General features: G+C 37.9%; 2 gene segments (V, D, J or C); both read left to right on the plus strand.

Moving 5' to 3' along the window:
- LOC110543434 (Ig kappa chain V region Mem5-like) overlaps positions 1 to 19,562 on the plus strand; it is a 67,430-nt gene extending 47,868 nt beyond the window's left edge. The window contains 1 exon segment of the V gene segment in view: positions 19,419 to 19,562. Coding sequence covers positions 19,419 to 19,562 — 144 coding nt within the window.
- Positions 19,563 to 19,587: 25 nt separating this feature from the next.
- Positions 19,588 to 20,248, plus strand: LOC132654352 (immunoglobulin kappa variable 4-1-like). The segment is given in 2 exon segments: positions 19,588 to 19,651; positions 19,836 to 20,248. Coding segments are annotated over 2 exon segments (468 nt in total).
- Positions 20,249 to 23,771: the final 3,523 nt, after the last annotated feature.

Raw genomic sequence — 23,771 nt, forward strand, 5'->3', positions numbered from 1 at the left:
TGATGGGTGTAAGGTAAAATCTCATGGTCGTTTTTATTTGCATCTCCCTGATGGCTAAGGATGTTGAAAAGTTCTTTAAGTGTTTCTCTGCCATTCGATATTCCTCTTTTGAGATTCTTTTAGAGGACATTTATGATAGTCTTCCATCCTGTTCTTTCTCTTCAACCACTTCCAGTGTCTATTCTATTTGCCCTTCTGGATGAGAATTAAGCATTCTCCGTAGAATCCTCCTTGTTATTTAGCTTCTTCAGGTCTGTGGACTGTAGTATAGTTATACTGTGTTATACGGAAAATATTCGCTCATAAGGTGACTACATACTATGCATGTCTTTCTGGCTCTGGATTACTTCACACAGCAACATCTTCTCTAGTTATATGCATTTATCTGAAACACAGCCAAACATTGGACAGATACCACGATTTCATGATTTCTGCTTTTAATTGCTGAGTAGTATTCTATTGTGTAAATGTGCCCCAATTTCTGTATCCATTTTTCTTTTGAAGGACATCTAGCTTTTTTTCAAATTCTGGATTTGTGAATAAAGCTATATGAACATAGTTATGCAAATGTCTTTGTTGTATGGTAGAACACAATTTGGGTATATGCCGAGGGGTGATATAGCTGGGTCTACTCCTAAGCCTGGGGCCTATGTTCTTTTCATGCATGTTCTCTGTAGAACTCCCTGGACTCAGGTTTCTTAGCTTTGTTGGTCTCCTTGTGGGGCTCCAATCCCTACCTTGTCCTTCTCTCCCCCTCTTTCCATAAGATTTTCTGGTATCTGTCCAATGTTTGGCTGTGTTTCTCAGCATCTGCCTCACTCCCCTGTTGGGTGGAGTCTTTCATAGTACCCTCTTAGGCTCCCACCCCATTCCCTCTTTTCCACCGTTTCTGGTGTTTATCCTATTTACCATTCTGAATGAGATTTAAGCAAGGGTCCTCCTTGTTGTTAGCTACTTTAGGTCTGTAGATTTTAGTGTAGTGATCCTATATTATACAGCTAGTATCGACTTATAAGTGAGTGTTTAGCATGCATGTCTTTCTATTTCTGGGTTACCTCACTATGGATGTTCAAGTTTCATCCATTTGTCTGCAAATTTCATGATTTCTTTGTTTTTAATAGCTGAGTAGTATTCCATTGTGTAAATGTGCAACAATTTCTGTATCCGCAACTCAGTTGAGGGACATCTAGTTTGTTTCCTGATTCTTGATATTACAAGTAAAGCTGCTATGAACATAGTTGAGCATTTCTCTGATGATGAAGGGTGTATAGTATTTTTTAAAGTGTTTCTCTGCCATTGATATTCCACAATAGAGAATTTTCTGGTTAGCTCCATACCCCAATTTTAAATTGGATTATTTGCTTTGTTGGTGTCTAATTTCTTGAGTTCTTTATGCTCTTGATATTAGCCCTTTGTCAAATGTAGGGTGTTGAAGATATTTTCCCAGTCTGTAGGCTGTTGTTTTGTTCTGTTTTCAGTGTTCTTTGCTTTAAAAAATAAACAAAACTATTCAGTTTCAGTTGGTCCTATTTATTAATTGTTGATCTTAGAGCTTGAGCTGTTGGTGTTCTGCTCAGGATTATTTTCCCTTGAAAATTATTTTGAGCTTTCCCCCACTTTTTCTTCCAAAAAAAATTAGTGTATCATCATTTCTTTTTTTTTTTCCCTTGGGCTTTCAGGTGAGTCATTACGTTGCTTGTATGTGATGTTTCAAATTTCTTCATGAAGGCACTTAGTGCTACACAATTTCCTCTTTGCATTGCTTTCATTGTGCCCCATAATTTTGGGTAAGTTGTGCCTTCATTATCATTTAACTCTAAGAATTATTTAATTTTTCCCTTATTTCTTTTCTTACCTAGCTGTCGTTGAGTAGAGAGTTGTACAGTTTCCATGCGTGTGTAGGCCTTTTGCTATTGCTGTTGCTGTTGAGGTCCAGCTTTAGTCAGTGGTGGTTTGATAGTACACAAGGGATTATTTCTATCTTCTTGTATCTTTTGTGACTTTCTTTGTGACCAAGTATATGGCCTGTTTTGGAAAAGGTTCTGTGAGGTGCTGAGAAGAAGATAAATTCTTTTTGTGTTTGGGTGAAAACTTCTGGGGATATCTGTTTGGTCTATTTGATTCATGACATCTGTTAGTGTCATTGTTTCTTTGTTTAGTTGTTGGATTTTATAAAAGCCATCTTCTTTCAAGTGTATGTTACATAACCATATTTATACCAGTACGGATGAGATTTTATGTCATATTGACACAATTAGAATTATCTGAGATGGATAAACCTCAATTGAGAAAATGCCTTAGTGCTACTGAGCATTGGGCAAGCCTATAGGTCATTTTCTTAATTAGTATTTGGTTCGAGAGGATACAGTCTATGGTAGGTGATGCCAGCCATTGATGGTGACCCTGGGTTCCTCAACAAAGCTAACTGAGCAAGCCTTAAGGAGGAAGCCAGTAAGCAGCACTCTTCCATGGCCTCTGCTCAGCTTCTGCCTCTGGGTTCCTTCTCTGTTTGAATCTCAGCCCTGACTTCCTTCAGTGATATAGACTGTTACCTGGAAGTGTAAGAAGAATAAATTTCCCCATCCTTTTAAGGTGCTTTTGTTCATGATGTTTTACCAAAGCAATAATAATTCTAAATAAGACAAAACCTTACCCCTCCTCTTTCTCTATGTTCCATGTTTAATTTACCACAAGTTTCCTTCTATCACAGAGTTACCCTCTATACACTCACTCCATCTGCTTATAATTATGTTTAATATATCAGATTTATAAAAGAGAGGGTATATGTAATAATTTTATTCATAAGCCATATGCACACCTCTGCTCTTCCTTATGGGTCACATACCACTCTGAATCTCCCTATCTGCTCTCAAGTGTAGGAGACCAAATGTAGGAAACCTCAATCTATACTAAAAAAACACAACTGTGTGTTGATAGACTCTACCTTCAAAACTTTTATCACATATTTATGAATAAATTTAACATTTAAAAAGGGAAACCCAAAGCCCCATGCAAAAAAGTAGGCCAATTACTTCTATCTATGTATTTTCTAAAATCAGTTTGATCAAGTGCTTTTGGAAGCCAGGAATATAGGAGGGCACGGTAATATAATAGAACATACATAATTGTTCATGCCTTGTGTGTACAGGTATAATGTCTTCATGATCGGTTCTCCCATTTTATTAGTTATTTTTCTATTGTGATAAACAACATGACCAAAGCAATTTTTAAAGCAGAAGTTAAGGGCTCACATCTCAATCTCTATGTACGTATTTATAGATGTATAAATTTATCTATATATGTATTTATGTGTTATATATGTGTGCTATAACTGGAATTACAGATGGCAGAGAATCACCAAACAATTGCTTGAAATCAAACAAAAGTCCTTTACAAGAGAAACAAATGCTCTTAACCACTGACCTGATACTCTACTCCCAAACCTTTCTCTTTTAATGTTTATTCTCCTTCAACTTCTTTCCTTCTCTCCTTTCCACATTTCCCATTCTTCACCAACCCAGAATTCCCTCTCTTTCTCTGCACCCTCTCCTTTCTTTGCTTTCTCTCACCTTCTCTTTTTCTTTCCCCTTTTTTCTTTCCTTTCATCTTTTCTTCCTTCTATTGTTTCTTTCTGCTCTTGTTGATCAGGATATTTATTTTTTTCTTTAAGAGTGTAATTAAAGGCTTTTCTGGTAATATTTCTGTAAAACCCACTTGCTATAAATGTTTTTTTAATTTTAATAGAAGCCTTTCATGGGTGCATCTCGATATTAGCTGTGTAAGAACTCTAAGTTGGTCCTTGAGCTTCTGTGTTCTAGGTCTTCATATTGCTACTCCTCTGCATGTCTGAAATGCCTGGTGAGACATTATAGAGTATTGGAATATCATGAAAATAATTCATTTGTAGAGAAAAAGCTATTTATTATTGGAAAAATAGTATGTAGTCAATGCCATTAAGAAAAGGCATTTTGATCCCAACATTTGTATCAGGAACTCTTTGTGTATATATGTGTGTACTCATTGTCTATTTCTGATTGCAGATGCTGAAGGAATCATTTTAATGAATCAGTCACCTGAGTTCATGTCCACATCTGTAGGAGTCAGGCTCACCATAATCTTCAAGTCCAGTCAGAATGTGGATAGTTGTATAGCTTGGTACCAACAGAAATAAGGGCAGCCTCTTAAATTCCTAATCTATGATGCATCCACTGGACACACTGGGGTCCCTGATTGCTTCACAGGGAGTGGATCTGGGGAAGATTTTACTTCTCAGAATCAGCAGTGTTTAGGCTGAAATCTGGCATTTTATTACCGTCAGCATTATAGCAACTACCCTTCCACAGTGCTTCAGCCTCCAGGCTAAACCTCCTGAGAGTCTCACCACCTGCCTCGACCACAAACAGTCATTGCCTTTGCATACTTCCCCCTTCTTCCTGAGATCTGCTATGCATGACTAATTGATGCAACATTCAGTAGAAAATTAATAAAATGATGGCTTCCATTCTTCTATACTGGTAGCAACACTGGTCTGAACAGATAAAAAGTAAGAAGCTAAGTTAAGAGATTTAGAAGTTATGGTATTTCTCTGAGATGTTACAGTACAAGGAAGAAACATCAGTGAACTCTAAAGTGTCATGATGTCTTTTGATACTTTCATGTTACACCTTTAGGGTGCAATGAATCTGTATAAAAAGAGGATAGAATTTAAAATCATTTACAAAGAATACAGCATCATGAGATTATTAGTTTAGATTAAGTATTCTCAAGCAATTGGTTACTAACCTGGCAATGCTCACCTTGCATTCAATTTCTTCAGAGTTGTCAAAAGGTTTATTTTACAAGCTGCAGGATTAAAACCCTTTAGAACTGGCAGCATTCGTTCAGTATTATGCTTAGAGGATTTGTGCTAATGAATCCTTGGAAATAAATGGAAACATTTGCTAGTTTGCAGGATTTTGGAGTCGCTTGGCTATTCCAATACATCAGACATTAAAAATTAAACAAAATAAAACAAAACAAAATGAAACAGGGAGCATGTTAAGAGTCAGACAGATTCAATGCTCTCTCCCAGGCCCTCAAGAAAAAACAAATAGAGTATTTTTTTTCAGGGTTGTTGTTCAAGGTAGTACGGCAAGGTATAGTCTGAAAATGGGCTTGAGCCTTGAAGGAATTAACATTTTAGGGTATGAGAACTGGGCTTTCTCTCCTGAAAGGCCATGGATATCACAACTGTCTTAGGAGAGTTGTGACTGATGCATCCTGTTTTTTGTTTGTTTGTTTGTTTTGTTTTGTTTTGTTTGTATTTTGCCAAATGTGTCTGATTAACTCTCATCTCACCTTAATACATTATTGCTCTTCAAACAATATACAAGATACTCTTCTTAATAAACTTGGTAGTCATAGTCCTCAATTCATTCAAGCCTTCCTGGGCCCAACTTTTACTTTTGTCTTCTTTTTTCTTTCAATTTATTATTTTATTTATTACAATTTATTCACTTTGTATCCCAGCTGTAGCCCTCTCTCTCATCCCCTGCCAATCCTACCTTTGTTCCCTCATCTCCTCCCATTTTCTTCCCCTAGTCCATTGATAGGGGAGGTCCTCATCACTTTCCATCTGACCCTTGCCTATTGGGTCTCATCAGAACTGGTTGCATTGTCTGCCTCTGTAGCCTGGTAAGGCTGACACCTCCCTTAGGGTGAGTTGATCAAAGAGCCATCCATTGAGTTCATGTCAGAGACTTCCCCTGTTCCCCCTACTAAGGTACCCATTTGTAGAATGAGCTGTGGTGTGCCACATCTGTGCAAACTTTCAAAAGCATCTGCAGGCATGGTCCTTGGTTGAAGTGACAGTCTCAGCCTTTTTTATTCTGGTGCTCTCTTTGTGGAACTCATGTCAACTCCAGGTCTTTCTATCTCCCTCTTCTTTCATGGGATTCCCTGCCCTCTGCCCAAAGTTTGCCTATGAGTCTAAGCATCTGCTTTATTATCCTGCTGGGTAGAGTCTTTCAGAGGCCCTCTTTGGTAAGTGTCTGTATTATAGCCTGTTTTCTCTCTCTTCTGATGTCTATCCTGTTTCCTATTCTGAATTAGGATTGAGCATCTTACCTAGGGTCCTGCTTCCTGCTTAGCTTCTTTAGGTGTACAGATTTTAGTATGATTATTTTACATTATATGTCTAATATACACTTATAATTGAGTATATACCATGTTTGTCTCTCTGTTTCTGGGATACCTCACTCAGATATATCTTTTCTGGTTCCCACAATTTGCTTGCAAATGTCATGATTTCTTTGTTTTTAATTGCTTATTAGTATACCACAATTTCTGATTCCATTCCTCAGTTGAGGGACATCTGGGTTGTTTCCATGTTCTGGCTATTACAAACAATGCTGCTATGAGCATTGTTGAGTGAATGCCCTTGTTGTAGACTTAAGAATATTTTGGATATATGCCTATGTGTGTTATAGCTGGATCTTGAAATAGCACTATTCCTAAATTTCTGAGAAAGTGCCAGATTGATTTCCAAAGTGGTTATTTTAAGTTTCTATTCCCACCAGCACTGGAGGAGGTTTCCAATTTCTCCACATCCTCTCTGGCATGTGTTGTCATTTGAGATTTTGATCTTAGCCATTCTGATGCATCTAAGGTGAAATCTCAATGTCTTTTTGATTTGTATTTCCCTGAGAACTAAGGATGTTGAACATTTCTTTTAGTGTTTCTCTACCATTCTATATTCCTCGACATAGAATTCTCTGTTTAGCTCTGTACCCTATTTTTAAATTGGATTACTTCATTGTTGCTGGTTAACTTCTTGAGTTTTTATAAAATGTGGATATTAGACCTATATCAGATATAGGGCTGGTGAAGATCCTTTCCAAATCTGTAGGCTGTCTTTTTGTTTGATGACAGTGTCCTTTGGTTTATAGTTTCATGAGGTCCCATTTATTGATTGTTGATCTTGGAGCCAGTGCTGGTGATGTTCTTTTCAGGAACTTGTTACCTGTACCAATGATTTCTAGGCTCTTCCCAATTTTTCTTCTAACAGGTTTAGTGTGACTGGTTATCTGTTGAGGTCTTTGATCCACTTGGACTTTTGTTTTGTGCAGGGTGATTAATATGGGTCTATTTGCATTTTTCTACATGTAGACATCCAGTTAGACCAGTATAATTTGTTGAAGATTCCGTCTTTTTTCCATTTTATGGTTTTGACTTTGTCAAAAATCAAGTATCTGTAGTTGTGTGGTTTATTTTTGGGATACCAGTGATTCATCATTCTGTTTCTATGACAGTACCATACAATTTTTATTACTATTTCTCCATAATACAGGTTAAATGAGGGAAGGAGATACCTCCAGATGATCTGTTGTTGTACAGGATTGTTTTAGCAGTTCTAGTTTTTTGTTTGTTTGATTGTTTGCTTTGTTTTTCCACATGAAATTGAGAATTGTTGTTTCAAACTCTGTAAAGAATTGTGTTGTTATTTTGATGGGAACTGCATTGTATCTCTTGATACTTTTGTCAGCATGGCCGTTTTAACTATGTTAATCCTCCCGAGCATGGAATATCCATCTTTGGATATCTTCTTGAATTTCTTTCTTCAGAGACTTGAAGTTTTGTTTGTTTGTTTTTGTTGTTGTTGTTTGTTTGTTTGTTTCACCATATTTATTTTTTTATTTTCACATTTTTTCCATTTTTTTAATTTAATTTTTATTAATTATACTTTATTCACTTTGAATCTCCCTGTGGCCTCCTCCTTTCTCCCCTCCTAATCCCACCCTACCTCCCCCTTCTTCACACATGCCACTCCTCAAGTCCTCTCCTTCCTTCTGATCCTAGTCTATCAGGTCTCATCAGGAGTAGCTGCACTGCCTTCCTCTGTGGCCTGGTAAGGTTGTTCCCCCACAGGGGGTGGTGATCAAAGAACAGACCAATCAGTTCATGTCAGAGACAGTCCTTGTTCCCATTACTATGGAACCCACTTGGGCAATATCTGTGCTGAGAAATGGATACAGAAACTGTGGTACATCTACACAATGGAATATTACTCAACAATAAAAAAAAAAAGGAAATCATGAAATTTGCAGCTAAATGGAGGGAAATGGGAAAGATCATCCTAAGTGAGGTATCCCAAAAGCAAAAACACACACAGGGTATATACTAACTCATAAGTGAATATTAGACATATAATATAGGATACACCTACTAAAATCTGTATGCCTTAAGAAACTAATCAACAAGGAGGACTCTGGATAAGTGCTCAAACCCCATATAGAAAGGCAAAGAGGATGAACATCAGAAGGAGGAGAAAAAAGGGAACGGTACAGGACCCTGCCACAGAAGGCCTCTGAAAGACTCTACCCTCTAGTTTATCAAAGCAGATGCTGACACTTACAGCAAACCTTTGGGCAGAGAGCAGGGAATTTCATGAAAGAAGTAGGAAATAATAAGACCTGGAGAGGAGAGGAACTCCACAAGGGGAACAACAGAACCATAAAAATCTAGGTACAGGGTTTTTTTCTGAGACTGATACTCCAACCAAGGACCATTGATGGAGATAAACAAGACTTTTTAAATTTTTGTTTTGTTTTGTTTTGTTTTGTTTTTTCTAACTTATTTTTCTAACAGGTTCACTTGTTTCTTTAGAGTCACCCCAAGGTACTTTATGTTATTAGTGGCTATTGTGAAGGGTGTTTCCCTAATTTCTTCCTCTAACCTTTTGTCTTTTATATACAGGAGGTCTACTTTTTTTTATTTTGTTTGTTTGTTTGAGTTAATTTTGTATCCAGCCATTTTGCTGAATGTGTTTATCAGCTGAGTTCTCTGGTTGAATTCCATCAGGTCAAATCAAGACTGGCTTCATTTTCTTCCTCTGTGGACTGGTAAGGCTGCTCACCTCTCAGAGGAGGTGATCAAAGAGCCAGCCCATGTGTTCATGTCAGAGATGGCCCCTGTTCCTATTACAGGGGAACCGTCTTGGACAATGAGCTACCATAGGCTATAAAGGTTTTCTCCATTATGGTCCTTATTTGGAGTGTCAGTCTCACAAAAGACCCCTGTGCCCAGATTTTTTCACTCTGTTGCTCTTTTTGTGGAGCTCCTGTCCCCTCCAGGTCTTTCGATCTCCCTTTCTTCCATGAGATTCCCTGCAATTTGCCCAAAGTTTGGCTATGAGTCTCAGCGTCTGCTTTGATACCCTCGTGGGTAGAGTCTTTCAGAGGCCCTCTGTAGTAGGTTCCTGTCCTGTTCCCTCCATTTTTCTGTTTGCCTTTCTGAATGAAGAGTGAGCATCTTACCCAGGGTCTTCCTTATTGTTTAGTTTTCTTAGGTATACAGATTTTAGTATGAAAGCAGTGCTAAGAGGGAAATTCATAACACTAAGTGCCTTCAAATTGAAATTTGAAATATCTCATACAAGCAATTTAATGGCCCACCTGAAAGTCCTAGAAAAAAATAAAAAAGAAGTACACAAACCCAGAAGGAGTAGACCACTGTAAATAATCAAACCCAGGGCTGAAATCAATAAATTAGAAGCAAATAAATCTATTCAAAGGATCAATGGAAAAAAAAAAAGCTGGTTCTTTGAGAAAATCAACAAGATAGAAAAACCCTTAGCCAAATTGACTAAAAGGCAGTGATACTATCCAAATCAGCAAAATCAGAAACGAAAAGGGGGACTTAATAACAGACACTGAGAGAATCCCAACAATCATTAGGTCTTGCTAAAAAATTTGAAAATATAAAGGAAATGGACAATTTTCTTGATAGACTCCACATGCCAAAATTAAATCAAGATCATATGAAAAGATTGAATAGTCCTATATCCCCCAAGAAAATAGCAATCATCAAAATTCTCCCTTCCAAAGAAAGCCCAGGACCAGGTAGTTTCAGTGCAGAATTAAACCAGACGTTCAAATATGTGCTAATTCCAATTCTCCTCAAATTATTTAACAAAATAGAAAACAGAAAGAACATTACCACATTCATTCTATGAAGCCACAGTCAACTTGATACCTAAACCAGACAAAGACCCAACCAAAAAAAAAAGAACTTCAGAACTATCTCTCTTATGAACATTGACACAAAAATACTCAATAAAATACTTGCAAACTGAATCCAAGAGCACATAAAAGATATCATCTGTGATGACCAACTAGGCTTCTTATTGGCATGTAGGGCTGTTTCATTATATGGAAATTCATCAGTGTAATCCATCATATAAACAAACTGAAGGAGAAAAACACATGTTGATCTCCTTAGATGCTGAAAAAGCATTTGACAAAATCCAACACCCATTCATGTTTAAAGTCTTGGAGAGATCAGAAATACAAGGCATATGCCTAAACATAGTAAAGACAGTATACAGAAAGCCTATAGCAAACATCAAACTTAATGGAGAGAAACTTAAATCAATCCCACTCAAATCATGGACAAGTCAAGGTGCTCACTCTCTCCATATCTCTTTAACATAGTTTTTGAAGTTCAAGCTAGAGAATTAAGACAACTAAGGGAGATAAAGGGGATACACACCAGAAAGGAAGAAGTCAAAGTATCACTATTTGCAGATGATATAATAGTATACATGAGTGACTCCAAAAATTCAACCAAAGAGCTCCTTCAGCTGATAAACACCTTCAGCGAACTGCCTGGATACAAAATTAATTCAAAAAATCAGAAGCCTTCCTGTGCACTAAAAACAAAAGGGCCGAGAAAAAAATCAGGGAAACAACACCCTTCACAATAGCCACTAATAACATAAAGTACCTTGGTGTGACTCTAACAAAGCAAGTGAAAGACCTATTTGGGAAAGAAAAAGAAAGTTTAGAGTCTTTGAAGAAAAAAAAATTAAGAAAATTTCAGAAGATGGAAATATCTCCCATGCTCATGGATCAGTATGATTAACATAGGTAAAATGACTATCCTGCCAAAAACAATCTACAGATTCAATGCAATTCTAATCAAAATATCTACACAGTTCTTTATAGACCTTGAACAAGAAATTCTTAACATCATATCAAAAAACAAAAATTCCAGAATTGTCAAAATGTTTTCATACAACAACAGATCATCTGGAGGTATCTCCATCCCTGAACTCAAGGTGTACTACAGAGCAATAGTAATAAAAACTTCATGGTACAAGCATAGAAACAGAATGGTGGATCAATGGAATCTAACTGAAGATACAGAAATAAACCCACACACCAATGAATACTAGATTTTTTTACAAAGAAGCTAAAACCATACAATAGAGAAAAAAAAAAAAAAAGAAGAAGAAGAAACGGCATCTTCAACAAATGGTGCTGGTTCAACCAGATGTCTACATATAGAAAAATGGTAACATATCCATATTTGTTACCCTATACAAAACTAAAGTCCACGTATATCAAAGACCTCAACATAAAACCAGATACACTAAATCAGGTAGAAGAAAAGTTGGGGAAGGGCCTGGAACTCATTGGCACAGGAGACAGTTTCATGAACAGCACACCTCCAGCACAGGTTCTAAGATCAACAATCAAACACAAAACTGAAAACGTCTGAAAAGCAAAGGACACTGTCATTAGAACAAAATGACAACCTATATATTAGGAAAGTATATTCACCAACCCTATATCTGACAGAGATATATCCAGAATATATAAAGAATATGTAAGTTAATATTTGAATACTATATAAAATTTAAAAGTTTGATTTTATATTTTTATTTATTGCATATGTTTGTGTATACCTATTTGAGTGAAATCACATATGTGTCATTTTTGTAACTGGGCTTCTAGGTAGTTATGAGCTGGCTGACTTGATCACTGGGGGTAGGGCTCTCTGTCCTATGGAAAGACAGCAAACTCCCTTAACTGCTAGGGCTTTTCTCCAGCCCCTGCATAAATATTTTAAACAACACTCAGGGGTAGAATCATAACATATTTCTCATACAACATGGTTCCAGCATCAAGCTAACTATTTATGTAGCACACAGAAACAGGAACAGAAACACTGATGAAATAATAGCTGTGCTTTCTGATGCTGGAAGAAAAAGACCATAATATCTGCTGAGAAATTGGGTAATGGCTTCCATGCCACATCCCAATAAATTTTTAAGGTGTATTTGAACATTAAGGAGTTATACTTAAGTTGGTGAATGTAGGGTCTCATTTCTCAAGCAACATGTGAAACTACAATACAATAAAAATATGACAGATGTATCTAGTGGTTTCAATTGATGGCATTATTCTGAACTATGTAAAGAAAGTAGAAGCCACTGGGGACTTATCTTGCCATTCTAAAGTAATTTAGAGTATAATGAGCCAAAGTTTAAAATGAATTGTACTATTCACACAAGATAAAATTTTGACAAATCTGGAAAAAAAAAGAATTAAAGAAGTTAAACAGCAACAAAACAAGTAATCCCCTTTCGTCTGCCCCTGTTTTATCAGATATCTTCAAATAAAAAATGGGGTAGAGGGCTAAACAGAGAATTCTTTGTAGAGAAATATAGAATGACAGAGAAATACTTAAAGAGATGCTCAATGTACTTAGTTATCAGGGAAACACAAATCAAAATGACCCTGAGATTTTACCTTACACTCATCAGAATGGCTAAGGTCAAAAACTCAAATGACAATGCATGCTGGAGAGGATCTAGAAGAAGGGGAACCCTCCTCCATTGCTGGTGGGAATATAAACGTATACAGCCACTTTGGAAATCAATCTGGTTCTTTCTCAGACAATTAGGAATAGTGCTTCCTGAAGATCCATCTATACCACTCCTAGGCATATATCGAAAAGATGCTCAAGTACACAAGGACTTTTGCTCAACCATGTTCATAGTAGCTTTTTTCATAACAGCCAGAAACTGGAAACAACTGAGATTTCCCTCGATTGAGGAAAACTCAATTTCTGCATACAAAAATTGTGGTACATTTACACAATGTTGTACTACTCAGCAATTAAAAAAACAAGGAAACCATGAAATTTGTAGGCAAATGGTGGGATCTAGAAAAGATCATCCTGAGTGAGGTATCCCAGAAGCAGAAAGACACATACTGTGTGTACTCACTTATAAGTGGATAGTTGACATATAAGATATTCATACTAAAAATCTGTACAACTAAGGAAGCTAATCAAGACGAGGACCCCAGGTAAGATGCTCAATCTTCATTTAGAAAGGCAAATGAGATGGGCATCAGAAGCGGGAGAATACAGGGAACAGGAGAGAAGCCTATCACAGAGGGCCTATGAAAGATTCCACCCAGCAGGGTATTCAAACAAATGCTGGGATTAATAGCCAAACTTTGGACAGACTTTAGGGAATCATATGAAAGAAGGGGGGATAGAAAGACATGGAAGGAACAGGGGCTCAACAAGGGGAGCAAAGGAACCAAAAATTCTGGGCACAGGGGCCTTTTCTGAGACTGATAATCCAAACAAGAACCATGCATGGAGATAACTTAGAACCCCAACACTAGAAGTAGCTCATGGCAGCTCAGTGTCCAAGAGGGTTCCTCGATAATAGAAACAGGGACCATCACTGATATGAACTCATGGACTGGCTCTTTGCACACCACTGAAGGGTTGCAGCATTACCAGTCCTCAGAGGAAGACAAAGAAGCCAGTACTGATGAGGATCAGACAGAAGGGGAGGAGGACCTACCCTATCATTGGACTAAGGGAGGGGCATAGGAAAAGAAGGAGGGAGGGTAGGATTGGGAGGGCATGGGGAAGGAGGCTACAGCTGGGATACAAAGTGAATAAATTAAAATTAGTGAAAAATTTTTAAAAAATTATTGAAAAATTTTAAAAAGAGACTGTTGTCAGAACAAAACAATCCCCTACAGGTTGGGAAAGGATCTTCACCAAACCTATATCTGACAGAGAACTAATATCCAGTATATATAAAGAACTCAAGAAGTTAAAATGCAACAAATCAAGTAATCCAATTAAAAATGGGGTACAGAGCTAACAGAGAATTCTTTGTAGAGGAATATTGAATGGCAGAGAAACACTTAAAAAATGCTCAACATCATTGGTCATCAGGGAAATGCTAATCAAAATGACCCTGAGATTTCACCTTACACCCATCAAAATGGCTAAGATCAAAAATCAAGTGACAAGGTATGCTGGAGAGGATGTGGAGAAAGGGAAACCCTCCTCCACTGCTGGTGGGAATGTAACCTTGTACAACCACTTTGGAAATCAATCTGTCACTTTCTCAGACAATTAAAAATAGTGCTTTTTCAGGATCCAGCTAGACCACTCTTTGGCATATATTCTAAATATGCTCAAGTACACAATAAGGACATTTGCTCAACCATGTTTGTAGCAGCTTTATTCGTAATTGCCAGAATCTGGAAACAACTCAGATGTTCCTCAACTGAAGAATTAATACAGAAATTGTGGTACATTTTCACAATGGAATACTACTCAGCACTTAAAAACAAGGAAATCATGAAATTTGCAGGTAAATGGTGGGATCTAGAAAAGATCATTCTGAGTGAGGTGTCCCAGAAACAGAAAGAAACACGGTATATACTCACCTATAAGTGGATACTAGATACATAATATAGGATAAACCTACAACAAACTGAATACCTGAAGTACGCCAGCTAGAAGGAGGACCCCGGGTAAGAATATCAGTCCTTACTCAGAGAGGCAAACGGTACTGACTTTGGAAGAAGGAGAAAGCAGGAAACAGGACAGGAGCTTTCAAAGGAGGGCCTCTGAAAGACTTTAACCAGCATTGTATAAAGGGATGGTGGGATCGGGAGTGGAAGAGGGAGGGGCTTATGGGGGAATACAAAGTGAACAAAGTGTAATTAAAAAAAGAAAAAGAAAATATTGAAAAAAAAAGCAGACAATGAGACCCATAAACAAACTTTCGACAGAGTGAAGGGAATCTTAGGAAAGAAGGGGGAGATAGTAAGACCTGTAGAGGACAGGAGATCCAAGAGGATAGTAGCAGAACCAAAATATCTGGGCACAGGGGTCTTTTCTGAGACTGATACTCCAACCAGGACCACTCATGGATATAACCTAGAACCCTTCTCAGATGTAGCCCCTAATAGCTCAATATCCAAGTGGGTACCCTAGTAAGGCTAACAGAACTGTCTCTAATATGAACTCAGTGGTTAGCTCTTTGACTGCCTCCCCTGGATGGGGGAGAAGCCTTCTAGGACACAGAGGAGGACATTGCTGCCATTTCAAATGAGACCAGATGAGGTAGGGTGGTCATTTGAAAGGAGAGGAGGGACTCCTCTATCTATGGACTTTGTGAGGGACATAGGAGGAGATGAAAGAGGGAGGGTCAGATTGGGAAGGGAGGAAGGAGGGAGCTACTTCTGGGATACAAATTGGATAAAGTGTAATTAATATAAAAAATACAAATAAAAAATACTTTAAATATGAAAGGTTCCTGGATTTTATCAAATGACTTTTCAGCATCTAAGGTAATGACCATGTTTTCTATTTTTTCTTTCTGTTTGTTTAGATGGTAGATTATATTGATGGATTTCCATGTATTGAAACACTCCTGCATACCTGGGATGAAGCCTACCTGGTCATAGTGGATGATATATTTGATGTTTTCCTTGATTCAGTTTGTGAGGATTTTACTGAGTACATTTCTGTCAATATTAATACGGGAAATTGGTCTGAAATTTTTTTTCTTTGTCAGGTATTAGTTAGGTTTATGAATCAAGGAAGCTACACAGAATGAGTTTGCTAAAATTCATTCTGTTTCTAACTTGTTGAATAGTTTGAAGTGAATTTCAGTTAGCTCTTCTTTTAAGGTCTGGTAGAATTCTGCTCTGAAACCATCTGGCCCTTGCATTTTTTTCTTTTTTCTTTTTGGAAGGGAGGCTTTTGAAGACTGCTTCTATTTCCTTGTGGGTTATAGAACTATTTAATCTATTTATCTGATCATGATTTAATTTTGGTAAATATTATGTAACAAGAAAAATGACCATTTCCTTTAGATTTTCAAATTCTGTGATATACAGACTTTTGAAGTATGAACTAATAATTGTTTGGATTTCCTCAGTGTCTGTGGTAATTTCCCCCTTTTTGTTTCTGATTTATCTGATTTGAATAGTTTCTCTTTGCCTTTTAGTTATTTGGACTAAGGGTTTGTCTATCTTTTCTATTTTTTTTCAAAGAACCAGCTCTTGATCTGATTGATTCTTTGCAATAATTTCTTTGCTTCTAAATCATTGATTTCAGCTCTGAGTTTGATTATTTCCAATTGTCTTCTCCTCTTGGGTGTGTCTGCTTCTTTTTTTTCTAGAGTGTTTAGGTGTGCCATTAAGTTGCTTGTATGAGATGTCTCAAACTTCTTTCTGGAAGCACTTTGTGCTATGAACTTTCCTCTTAACACTGCTTTCATTGTTTCCCGTAAGTTTAGTTAACTTGTGTCTTCTTTTTCATTGAATTTTAGGAAGTCTTTAATTTATTTTTTCATTTCTTCCCAGACGAAGCTTTCATTGAGTAGAAAATTGTTTAGTTTCCATGTGTATGGAGGCTTTTTGTTATTTTTGTTGTTGTTGTTGAAGTCTATTTTTAGTCCGTGGTGTTCTGATAGGATACAAGTGATTATTTCACTCTTCTTGTACTTGTTGAGGCTTGCTTTGTGACCGACTATATGGTCAATTTGGGGGATGGTTCCATGAGGTGCTGTAAAGAAGGAATACTCTCCTGAGTTTATGTGAAAAGTTCTGTAGATCTCTATTAGTTCCATTTCATTTAAGAACTCTGTAAGTGCCATTATTTCCCTAATTAAATTCTGTCTAGATGATCTGTCCCTGGTGAGATTGGAATGTTGAATTCTCCCACTATTGAGGTATTGGGATTGTTGTATGATTTAAGCTTTAATAATGTGTTATTTACAAATGTAGGTGCTCTTTCATTTGGGGTATAGATGTTCATGATTGTGATGTCCTCCTGGTAGATTTTTCCTTTGATGAGAATGAAGTGCGCCTCCTCATGGTTTTTGATTAATTTTGTTTGAAAGTCTATTTTATTAGATATTAGGATAGCTATCCCAGCTTACTTTTGGGGTCCATGTGCTCGAGAAAACTTTTCCAGCCCTTACTCTGAGATAGTTTTTAACTTTGTTGCAAAGGTGTATTTCTTGGATGCAGCAGAATGTTGGGTCTTGTTTCTGCCACCATTCTGTTAGTCTGTCTTTTTCTTAAGATTTGAGTCCATTGTTGTTGATAGATAATAGTGACCAAAGTATGTTAGTTCCTATTATTGTGGAGTTGATGGTGTTACTGTATTTCAAAACTTGTTTTCTTCTAATTTTTTGTTGTGAAGTTTTGTATTTTGTATATTGTGTGTTTTCTTGGGTGTAGTTGTTTTTATTGGATTAGAGTTTTCCCTCTAGCATCTTCTGTAGGGCTTTGTTGCACTGCAGATATTGTTTTAGTTTTAGTTTGTCATGGAATATTTTGTTTTCTTCCATGTTGATTGAAAGCTTTGCTGTGTATAGTAGTCTGTGTTGGCATCTGTGGTCCCTCAGAGTCTGCATGACAGCTGCCCAGGCACTTCTGACTTTCATAGATTTTGTTGAAAAAATTTCTGATTCTTATTGTCTACCCTTTTATACCACTTGGCCCTTTTTCCCTTGCTGCTTTTTATGTTTTTTTTTTTTTCTCTGTTCTGTGGATTTATTGTTTTGACTATGATGTGATGTGTGTAGTTTCATTTCTGGTTTAGTCAATTTGCTGTTCTCTAGTCCTATTGTATATTTATGGACATCTCTTTCTTTAAGTTGGGAAAATTTTCTTCTGTGATTTTCTTGAAAATTTTCTGGACCTTGGAGCCAGGAATCTTCTTTTAAGAATAGTATTTCTATTATTCTTAGATATCAACTTTTTTTAATTTTTATTAATTACAGTTTATTCGCTTTGTATCCCCCCATAATTCACTCCCTCCTCCCCTCCCAATCCCTCCCTTACTCTCCCTTATCCACACATGCCCCTCCCCCAAGTCCACTGATAGCTGAGGTCTTCTTTTCCTTCCTTCTGATCCTAGTCTATTAGGTCTCATCAGGAGTGGCTGCATTGTCTTCCTCTGTGGTCTGTTAAGGTTGCACCCCGATCAGGGGGAGGTGATCAAAGAGCAGGCCAATCAGTTCATGTCAGAAACAGCCCCTGTTCCCATTACTATGGGACCCACTTGGACACTGAACTGCCATGGGCTACATCTGTGCAGGGGTTTAGGTTATCTCCATGCATGGTCCTTGGATGGAGTAGGAGTCTCAGGAAATTTTGTTCAAAATTTTGGTTCTGTTGCTCTCTTGTGGAGCTCCTGTCCTCTCTAGATCTTACTGTTTCCCACTTCTTTCATAAGATTCCCTGCACTCTGCCCAAAAGTTGGCCATAAGACTCAACATCTGCTTTGATAGTCCACAGGGCAGAACCTTTCAGAGGCCCTCTGTGGCAGCCTCCTGACTTGTTTCTGGTTTTCTTCTTCTTCTGATGTCCATCCTCTTTGCCATTTTGGATAGGGATTGAGCATTATGGTCAGAGTCCTCCCTCCTGATTAGTTTCTTTAGGTGTACAGATTTTAGTAGGTTTATCCTATATTATATGTCTATATGATTGAGTATAAACCATGTTTGTCTTTCTGCTTCTGGGATACCTTACTCAGGATGATCTTTTCCAGTTCCCACCATTTACCTGCAAATTTCATGATTTCCTTTTTTTTTCTGATTAATATTCCATTGTGTAGAATTACTAAAGCAACTTTTAAGGAAAGTGTTCATTGGGGCTTTCAGAGAATTAAAATCCATGATAGCAGAATATATGCAGCAGACCAAGTAGTTGCTTAAGCAGAAGCTCATGGCTCACTTCTCCATCTCTATGTATGCATTTAGATATATATGTATGTATCTATGTATGTATGTATACCATGTGTGTGCCATAACTGGAATTATAGATGGCTGAGGATTATCAAACAATTGCTTGGAATCAAACATGAGCCATTTACAAGAGAAACAAATGCTCATAAACTCTGACCTGATACTCTACCCCTAAATCTTTCTGTTTTAATATTTATCCCACCTTTTTTTCCTTCTCCTTCCTTTATCTCCTCTCCATGTTAACCATTCCTCCCCAAACCAGATTTACCTTTTCTTCTTTACATCCTCTCCTTTCTTTCCTTTCTCTCTCCTCATTTTTCCCTCTTTTTTTTTTCTTTTACCCTTCCTCGTTTTCTTTCTGCTGTTGTTGATCAGGATATTTATTGTTTCCTCAGAATTGTAATCAAAAGTTTTTCTAGTATTATTTCTGTGGAACTTATTTGACATAAAAGTTTTTATTTTTAACAGAAGTGTGTCATGAGTGCATCTCAATATTTGTGGTTTGAGAGCTCTAAGTTGGTTCTTGAAATTTTATGTTGACTTTTTCTCCCCATGTTTGCTTACTCAGTGTGATGATAGTTTTGGCTATAAATTTAACCTGGATATTCTCACAATGCAGTACCCAAGCTATTTCCTTTCTTACTTGATAATTATTCGCATAGGTTCCTACAAGCCAGCCCAGCTGCCCATATTTTATAACCCTGGGTTTTGAAGTGAGAACTGAAAAGCATCAGACAGGCAGTGGCATGAAGATGGAGGCACAGACCCAGGTCTTCATATTCCTGCTCCTCTGGATGTCTGGTGAGACATTACAGCATATTAGAGTATCACCAACATAATTCATTTGTAGAGATACAGATATTTACCATTGGAATCCAGTAGTGTGTTGGCAATGCCATTAGAAAAGGTGTTTTCGATCCCAACATTTGTATCAGGAATTCATTTTATGTATATGTGTATACTCTTTGTCTTTTTCTGATTGCAGGTGCTGAAGGGGACATTGTGATGACCCAGTCTCCTGAAATCATGTCCACATCTGTTGGAGACAGGTTCAGTTTAAGCTGCAAGTCCAGTCAGAGTGTGGGTAGCTATGTAGCTTGGTACCAGCAGAAACCAGGGCAATCCCTTAAGCGGCTGATCTACTATGCATCCACTCGGGACACTGGGGTCCCTGATCGCTTCACAGGCGGTGAATCTGGGACAGATTTCACGCTCAGCATCAGCAGTGTGCAGGATGAAGACCTGGCAGTTTATTACTGTCAGCAGGGTTACAGTACTCCTCCCACAGTGCTTCAGCCTCTAACAAAAACCTCATTGAGAGATTCACCAACTGACTGCAGCACACATAGCCCTTGGTCTGTACACTTCCTTCTTCTGCCTCAGATATTCTATGCATGACTAATTGGTAAAACATACGGCAGAAAATTGATCAAGAGATGGCATTCATTTTCTTATAGTTTTGGCAACAAAGGTACAGATAGATAAAGAGTGAGAAGCTAAGTCAAGACATTTAGAATTGGGGTGTTTCACTGAGAGGATACAGTACCAGCAAAAAGCATCAGTGAACTTTATTTACAGAGTCATGCTATTTTAGAAACCTCTGTGTTAGGTCTTTAAACTATAGTGAGTCTGTAAAAAAAGGGGGGATAGAATTTAAAATCATTTACAAATATTACAGCATCATGAGTTTAGATTTAAGAATCCTCATGCCATTGGTTACTGACCTGGAAAGTGCTCATCTTGCATTCAATTCCTTCAGAGTTGGCCAAAGATTTATTATACAAGTTGAAAGCATTAAATCCCTTTATCAGCCATCTGCATTCATTCAGTATAATGCTTAGAGCATTTGTGCTAAATAGTATTTGAAAATATTAGGACACAATTCCTGGTTTACAGGATCTTGGAGTCTAATTGCTATTCAAATACATGTACATACATCATACGTTAAAAAAAAAAAAAAAAAAAAAAAAAAAAACAGGGAGTATTTTAAGGGCCAGACAGACCCAATGTTCTCTCAGAGGCCCTCAAGAAAAGACAATAAGAATATTAGTTCTCTGTCTGTTGTTGTTAAAGGTAGCCTTGGCAAGGACCAGTCTGAGCATGGGGCCTGAGCCTTGAAGAAGTTAAGGTTTCAGTCCTTGACAACTGGGATTTCTCCTTTGAAGGGTCATGGATGATGTCAGTGCTACGGCAGTTGTGACTGAGGCATCCTGTGTTTTCTTTGCCTACAGTGTCTGATTTAGCTCTCTTTTCACATGGATCCAGCAATTCCCTTATTTTTTTATTTTTTTAAAAATTCTTTATTAATTACACTTTATTAACTATGTATCACTGCTGTGGTTCCCTCCCTCCTCCCCTCCCCAAGATCACTGATAGGGGAGGTCTTCTTTTCCTTCCTTCTGACCCTAGTCAATTAAGTCTCATTGGAAGTGGCTGCATTGTCTTCTTCTGTGGCCTGGAAATGCTGCTTCCCCCTCAGGAAGGGGCAATTAAGGAGCAGGCCAATCAGTTCATGTCAGAGAAAGTCCCTGTTCCTATTACAATGGAACCCACTTGGATATTGAACTGCCATGGCCTACATCTGTGAAAGGGTCTTAGGTTATCTCCATGCATAGTCATTGGTTGGAGAATCAGTCTCAGGGAAGAATGCTGTGCTCAGATTTTTTGGTTCTGTTGCTCTCCTTGTGGAGTTCCTCTCCTCTCCACATCTTACTGTTTCCCACTTCTTTTATAAGTTTCCCTGCAATCTGCCCAAAGGTTGCCCATGAGTCTCAGCATCTGCATTGATAGTCTGCAGGGCAGAGTCTTTCAGAGGTCCTCTGTTTTAGGCTCCTGACTTGTTTCCTCTTTTATCCTTCTTCTGATATCCATCCTTTTTGCCTTTCTGGTTAGGAATTGAGCATTTTAGCAAGAATCCTCCCTCTTGATTAGTTTCTTTAGGTGTACAGATTTTAGGAGGTTTATCCTATATTATATGTCTGTATGAGTGAGTATATACTGTCTGCATCTTTCTGCTTCTGGGATAGCTCACTCAGGATAATCTTTTCGAGATCCCACCATTTACCTGCAAATTTCATGATTTCCTTGATGCTACACTTCTTAACAAATTTGCTTGACATATAAATCAATTTATGCAAGCCTTCCTGGTCCCAAGTTTTCCTTTTCTCTTTTTAATTCCTCTTTCCTTTCTTCTTCCACTTGACTTCTCATCATTCCTGACCCTTACATGTGCAGGTTCATGTCACTGTGGAATGTCTTTATACCTCTGTGTATTGTTCGTGGTAGATTTGTTGTGTATAGGAGTGCTGGCTGAATCCTGTGGTCCCCCAGAGTTTGCAGAATATCCTTTCAGGACCTTTGTTTTAGGGGCTTCGCTGAGAAATTAGGTGTTATTTTAATGGTCCTGCTCTATATGTGACTTTATCTTTTCCCATTAAATCCTTTAATAATCCTTCCCTCCATTTATATTGAGTGTTTTGTTTGATATGTTTTGTGGTATGCTTCCATTTTAGTCCACTTTGTATTCTGTATCGTCCTGTACATTGCTTTACAGGTATCTCATTGTTTAGATTAGAGAAATATTCTTCTATGATTTTGTTGAATGTATTTTCTGGGCTTTTTACCAGATTGTTTTCTTTCCTCTATCCACGCTAATCACAGGACTGGTCTTTTGATAGTGTGTGTGGATTCCTTCATGTTTTGTGTCTGGATATTGTTTTAGACCTAGCTGTTTCTTTGAGAAAACTACTCCATCTCCCTTGTTTTCAAGATGTGACATTCTTTCTTGTGTGTCTTGTAATCTGGTGGTAAGTCTTAACTAATTTTTAAATATAAACACCGTTTTTATTATTTATTCACGTTTTTATTCTTTATTAATTACACTTTATTCACTTTGTATCCACCCTGTGGTTCCCTCCCTCCTCCCATCCCGATCCCTCCCTTCCTCCTCACTCTGCACACATGCTCCTCCCCAAGTCCACTAATAGAATAGGTCTTCTTTTTCTTCCTTCTGCTCCTAGTCAATTAGGCTTCATCATGAGTGGCTGCATTGTCTTCTTCTGTGGCATGATAATGCTGCTCCCCCCTCAGGGGAGGTAATTACAGAGCAGGCCAATCAGTTCATGTCAGAGACAGTCCCTGTTCCTATTTCTATGGAACCCACCGCTACATCTGTGCAGGGATCTTAGGTTATCTCCATGCATAGTCTTTGGCTAGAGTATCAGTCTCAGGAAAGACCACTGTGCTTGGATTTTTTCGTTCTGTTGCTCTCCTCATGGAGTTCCTGTCCTCTCCAGATCTTGTTTCCCACTTCTTTCAAAAGATTCCCTGCAATCTGCCCAAAGGTTGGTCATAAGTCTCAGCACCTGCTTTGATAGTTTGCAGGGCAGAGCCTTTCAGGGGTCCTCTATGCCAGGCTCCTGACTTGTTCCCTCCTTTATCCTTCTTCTGATGTCTATCCTCTTTGCTGTTTTGGATAGGGATTGAGCATTACTGTCAGAGTCCTCCCTATTAATTAGTTTCTTTTGGTGTACAGATTTTAGTAGGTTTATCCTATATTATATGTCTATATGAGTGAGTATAAACCGTGTGTGTCTTTCTGCTTCTGGGATAGCTCACTCAGGATGATCTTTTCCAGTTCCTACCATTTACCTGGAAATTTCATGATTTCCTTGTTTTTCATTGCTGAATAATATTCCATTGTGTAGGTGTATCACAATTTCTGTATCCATTCTTCCACTGAGGGGCATCTGGGCTGTTTCCAGCCCCTGGCTATTACAAATAAAGCTGCTACCAACATGGTTGAACAAATGTCCCAATTGTGTACTTGTGCCTCTTTTGGGTATATGCCTAGGAGTGGTATAGCAGGATCTTGAGGAAACACTATTCCTAGTTGTGTGAGAAAGCACCAGATTGATTTCCA

Source organism: Meriones unguiculatus, chromosome 5, assembly GCF_030254825.1.
Source record: "Meriones unguiculatus strain TT.TT164.6M chromosome 5, Bangor_MerUng_6.1, whole genome shotgun sequence".
NCBI classification, from domain to species: domain Eukaryota; kingdom Metazoa; phylum Chordata; class Mammalia; order Rodentia; family Muridae; genus Meriones; species Meriones unguiculatus.